Below are 6,000 nucleotides of genomic sequence, written 5' to 3'. Positions count from 1 at the left end.
GTAAACTATAGGACACGAAAATAAAAAAATGATGATCTGCTCACCACACTTACATTATTGCTCCTACTAACTTCTTGTCTGCTCCCAACCAGGGCAGAGAAATCCTGGTTCCCCAACTCTTCCATTTCACCTGTATAGCATGGATGTGGTTGTAAAAGCAGGAGAGGTTAAACGTCACCCAGGCTTCAGGATGCTGGTAGCCTGAGACTCGCTCTGCTCTAAACAGGCCCAGACTGAAGCCTCACATACCACAGAATTCAATTCCAAAGTCAAAAAGGTTTGCTTGAAAATAGATTTAATCTTCTTCAAATTACAAATGTTCTAAGTCTCTCTCCAAAACCACCTCCAAAGTCCTCCTCTTAACTGAAAAATTTTCTGGGGACGATTTTCGAAGACAGCAAAAGAAAAATGTCACAATTTCTTTAGTGTTGATCCATCCAAAGGTACATAATCAAAAAATGTCAGTGTCTGATCTGAGCTGTCTGGATCATTCACTCTGAAGGAAGAAGGGGGCAGGGGAGTCACAATCACTACTGTGATCTGAAGTGGGAGAAAGTTCTCATCTATCCATGTCAGTTAACTCTGGCATACTATGCATAGGCCAGGGAGTCTCAAGGGAAAGGTTTCACCGAAAAGAGGGGAGCAGAGCCAAACAGGAAAGAGGACAGGCAACACCTTCTGAGAAGACTTAACAGGCTGACAGTGAAAAAAATCAACATCCTGTAATCAGTTTCCTTAAAGACAAGCTCAGTTTTCCTTTTCTGGCACTACTGACATTGCCACCACTTGAGCTTCCAAATTCCAGAGAGAGAGCCAAAGATTCACAAAAATAGAGAATGCAGAAACTGCTCGTTTTGTGCCTGGAGGGATGGCACCAGAACACGTCCGTGCTCACGTGCATGTGTGCAAGGCGGCACCCCTGGGGGGAGGCCCGCACGTGGAGGGGGGTGCTCTGCACCAAGGGCCCGGCCGGCCGGTGGCACTTCGCTCCCTCCTGGTGCAGCTCCAGGTGCAGGTGACCTACTTGGCCATCTTGCGAACCATGTAGTTGAGGATGCCCCCGTTGTGGAAATAAGCAAGCTCCACGTCGGTGTCGAACCTCATGACGGCCTGGAAGGTCTTCCCGGTGTCAAGCTGTGATGACAAAGAAGCAGAGGAGAATCCGTGAGGGAGGAGGCTAGGCAGGGAGGGGCGCCCACTCACCCTGTCCTCAGGGCTGCCGCGTGCAGTCCCGGCCTCCAGCCCAGACCCAGGAAATCAGAAGCTGCATTTGGACGAGACCCCAGTGGACTTCTCTGCACAGGGAAGCATCATGGCGTATGAGTGATGGCGGTGACAGGCAACAGAGAACCAGGTCTCCTGGGGTAGCAGCAACTAACGATGTTCGGGATGGCGTTTTCTCTATTTACTTTGAGAGGGAGAGAGAGAGAGCATGCGCGCACCTCAATGTGGGGGCAGGGGCAGAGAGAGAGGGAGAGAAAGAATCCCAAGCATTCAGTGTGGGGCTGGAACTCACAAACCCCAAGATCATGACCTGAGCCCAACCTGGACACTTACCAGATGGAGCTACCCAGGTGCCCCTGCATGGTATTTTCTAACCCTCTCTAGGAGCTGCGGGTCAAGAGAAGTCTCATTAAGGTGGTCCCATAGGCAGTGCGGGGCACTTGGCCTCACCTCACACAGGGAGCTGTCATTTTTACCTCTGGGCTAATCAAAATCTGGGGCCTGGGGTGAGGCTCAGGGATGGGGTGTGTCCACATTTTGATAATAAAAAGGTATTTTTTGGGTAATGTGACAATGTGCGGTCTTTGAGCTTCCCCCACCCCTCTCTGGGCTAAGGGAGACTGGGCCACAGCGGAGACAGCGGGGCTGGTTGGAGGGTAAGAAAGGAAGTGATGGTGACCACACGCATAAACAAGCAGTAAGTGATCAGTCAACAGCTGCCATCCTCCCTGCAGTCCTACTGAGTGATTTTCTTCCTTCCAAACTCTACTCCTTTCCTTCTGACGGGATTGATTATAAACACACAGCCCTGTTTACTTGGGCCCGGTGCGGAGAGGCTCAGCTTACCTTGACCTGCACTTTCATTCGTGGTTTGAGGTTTTCTGGAATGATGATGGTGTATCGTTCCCGCCCTGTGAGTCCCAGGATGTCTGCAGTCTCCCCAGGAAGATATTCGAGGGGAATCACCCCCATTCCCACCAAATTACTGCGGTGAATGCGCTCGTAACTCTCCGCCAGGACAGCTTTGATTCCCTGAGGAGCCAAGACAGTACTTTGGACACAGTTCCAGTTTTCTTTAGCTACAAGGAAACTTTACAAAAGGCTTCTTAAGTCTTCTCACACCTAAATTCTTTCTAAGTACCAACTGGTTGTTTACAATAAAGTTGCTCTCTAATAATAAATAACACAGTAGATAGTCTGAACTGACTGCCTATAGGTACAGGCCACGTGCAAGCACGTGAATGGATTTTCTCAATCCACCCTCCGCCAGCTCTGGGAGGTAGAGGCCATTATTGTCCCCCCTTTACCCACGCAGTCAGTGGAGTAACTGGTATTGGAACCCATGTAGTTTGACCACACACTTAGCTGCTTTGTGATACAACATCTCTTAGCAAACTTTCATTGTTATCTGGATTCTACACCACAAAACACCATAATCATTTCTATTTCCCTGGGATTTTGCTACTATAGGTGTAGACACAAAAGATTTAACCAAAAAAGCAACTTCCAGAACATACTATCGAGAAAGTAAATGATGTGCTGCTTTTACAATTCCTGTTTCAAGGACCGAATTGCACTGAATACAGTCTTGATATTAAGACTTCCTGTAAAGTACATTGTATTGGTGAACTAGAAGTGGCAATATACAGCAGTGCTCAAAAAGCCAGGATCCTTGATTAACTAGAACACCCCACTCTTAAATATTAGTTAATTGTAATATAATATTAAGATACCCCTAAACGGGCTCTTGATACATAGAGTGCACTTTTTTTGAGGGGGGAGGGGCTGTAGGAGAGGGAAAGAGAGTCTCAAGCAGGCTCCACACCCAGTGCAGAGCCCGACTCAGGGCTGTCTCACGACCGTGAGATCATGACCTGAGCCGAAATCAAGAGTCGAACGCTTACCTCACTGAGCCACCCTGGTGCCCCTTTAGGGTATACTTTTAAGCCCCCCTGCATGAGGATCATTCTGGGAACTTGTTAAAAATGTAGGTTCTTTAGGCATTACCCCAGATCAGGACCTCTTGCAGGGAGCATGGAGGGGAGGAAGCTAGTGATTCTTGTAAGATGCGGGAGCCGTAGACACAAAGCACTGGTTCTCAAACTTTGCCACATATTCACATCACCCGGGCAGGCTTTTACAATGCCCACATGCAGGCCTTTCTCCTTAGCAACTAAACCAGAATCTTTGGGCATGAGATCCTGGCATAGGTATTTTTAAAAATCCCACAAGCGTTTCCACATTTAAAAATAAGTGTATAGCGGAAGAACAGGTTCTTCAGAGCAGCAGATATTCCGTCTGGATTTACATACACGTATTCACTAGGAGGCGGGTGGTCCTGTGCACGTGCCTAGCTCCCGGCAAAGGCCGCGCGGCACCGCAGACCGCAGTCGTCAGTCCCCCTCAGCCAGGAGCACAGCCCAGCACTGCTGAGCAGCCCGGCTTGGGCTGCCCGAACCTGGAGCCGTTCTGTACAGAGGTCTAGGCTCCTAGGAGCCCCTTGCGTGCCGGTTCTCTTACCCTCCGCCAGCTCTTACGGTTCCCTCTCTGGCTGCGTGCTGCACCGGGTCTCATTTCTACCACCAGCTCCCAGCCTTCTTCCTAAAACCCTTTCCTCTTCTGTCATTTCTCCGGTTCTTTCTAGCAGCTTCTCAAAAAGGCAGGCTTTTGATATATTACCAAGTAATCAGAGAACATCCTCCCCCCACCCCCACCCCGTGCCAGAGCAAAAGGATGGATTAAAAAAAAAAAAAAGAAAAGAAAAACACAGTAGGTGTGATGTTCAAACACATTATCCTGGACTTCTGGAGGGCAGCCTGCCAGACACCACATTCTTTACTGTAGACATCAACTTATTTAGTAGATGTCAACTTACTTAGTGCTTCCCAAGGCTTAATTTGCTGGAGCCATAAATCATTTGGATTGACACTGGCTATGGCGTTTCACCCAACCCTGAGAATTAAAGCTGAGCTGCAAGGCTCTTCCAGCAAATGCTCAGGAGGTAAAAGCTGCCTGCTCCCTGCATGGCCCCTCCATGGGGACGCTGCCAGAGGGTCAGGCCCCGAAATGGGAGAAGGTTCTAAAGAGCTGCCTGTCTACATCCAGAGAGCGCTGCCTTTTCCCTCGGGAGTCTACAAGCTGATTCACGGGCAGTGAGAAGCGACTGTAAAAACGTGCGCTCCCGTGTGTGTCCAAAGCGCAGGCTCCTTACTTTCCCCTTCTGTGAACCTCCTGACCGACAACACAGGATGGGCCGCCCGGGCTTACTGCGCTCCTGGGACAACCGCCTGAGATACATTTCTGATCCTCAAACTGAATATTATGAAAACCATGAAATTCTTCCCTACAAAACAAAGACATACATATACCCTTTTCAACAGAATTTCAGAGACTTCACAGACCCTCGTCCCAACTGCTCTACAGACACCCCAAAGATCCATGGTCTCCCGAAAATGAATAACCGATCTAAGGAACCAGTTCAACTCTAGGTCGCCCTTCACTGAGTGAGGTAAAGCCAGGTCCACCATGAAGCAGTTGCACAAACATCACACGCTTTCCTGAGCTCGCCTGCTGGGATCTCTCTCCATCATACTCACCAGGAGGAAAGGGCCCTTGGCCGCCCAGTCCCGGGAGCTGCCCGAGCCATACTCTTTGCCAGCCAGCACGATCAGGGGAAGGCCAGCCTGCTGGTACTGCTCCGCGGCATCGAACACATCAAGCTGAGGAAGAGAAAAGGAAGGTTTTACAGATGCGGTAAAAGCACAGAGTGTGGACACAGGCAGTGGCACCTGGTAACTGCAGGGTCAGAAGGGTCTTCAGTGGCCCATGTCAACACAAAGCCAACAGAAACTCAACCAATCAGTTGTCTGATTTACAAATTTCCAATTAACTCCATCTATTTACCCCTACCGGTGAATTGTATATTCTTTTAACTGAAATGCCTGGTTGTTGTCCTCATTTTAGAAAAACAATTCTAATCTTAAGGCACCAAGGGAAAAAAAGGGAAAGATCAGACTTTTCTTCCCCTCTTCCATTGATTAAACAATTAAAAAAAAATTTTTTTGAATGTTTATTATTTTGAGAAAGAGACAGAGTGCGAGCAGGGGAGGAGCAGAGAAAGAGGGAGACACAGAGTCCCAACCAGGCTCCAGGCTCTGAGCTGTCAGCACAGAGCCCAACGTGGGGCTTGAACTTACGGACTGCGAGATCGTGACCTGAACTGAAGTCGGACACTTAACCGACTGAGACACCCAGGCACCCCTGATTAAACTATTTTAAAGCTTAAAAAACAGAGAATCTCAGCTAAACCTGGGATTTGACTCAGAGACTCAGTCACGGTCCCTTGGGAAGGGTAGCTAAACACAAAGAAGGCAACATGTTCTAAAATCATAAAAAATGCAAATTTTTATTAGCCACCTTTCTACATGGAAGTCAAGGCAGAGACAGTAGGAAGTAGAAGCCTCCATCAATAAAGGACAGGAGAGGACTAATATTTTAGTGTACATGAGAAACATCTAACACAAACAATTTCATGTGTTTTTCACAAGAACTCTGAATGTTCTGCGGAGCCAAGACTTCAGGAAGACGTGATATCGTTCCTCGTGATTAAGTAATGAAACAATTGTTTCTCCTGGCTACTTAAGGGAAAAAAAAAAATCCCTCAGAAGAGTGTTTCCTTCAAAAGAAGCTCTAGAAAGGTGTATAATCAAACTCCGAAGTAAGCTTTCACAAATTACTATTTTGGCGGGCTGCTGGCGCCTCTGGTTAGTTCTACAT

At 48.1% G+C, this 6,000-nt stretch overlaps 1 protein-coding gene across 1 annotated transcript in view; it reads right to left on the bottom strand.

The window, feature by feature from the left end:
- Nucleotides 1-278: 278 nt before the first annotated feature.
- The window catches only part of ACO1 (aconitase 1), a 65,333-nt gene continuing 59,611 nt past the window's right edge, over nt 279-6,000 (bottom strand). The window contains exons 19-21 of the mRNA XM_042913447.1: nt 4,821-4,943; nt 2,071-2,256; nt 279-1,134 (exon numbers count right to left, since the gene is read on the bottom strand). Of these exons, the coding sequence (XP_042769381.1) occupies nt 1,021-1,134; nt 2,071-2,256; nt 4,821-4,943 (423 nt within the window). The 3' untranslated portion in view covers nt 279-1,020. The remainder of the gene's footprint in view (nt 1,135-2,070; nt 2,257-4,820; nt 4,944-6,000) is intronic.

The sequence above is a fragment of the Panthera leo genome, chromosome D4, assembly GCF_018350215.1.
Source record: "Panthera leo isolate Ple1 chromosome D4, P.leo_Ple1_pat1.1, whole genome shotgun sequence".
Lineage (NCBI taxonomy): Eukaryota > Metazoa > Chordata > Mammalia > Carnivora > Felidae > Panthera > Panthera leo.
Note: the sequence above shows the minus strand (reverse complement) of the source record. Positions and strands in the feature narration are given on the sequence as shown.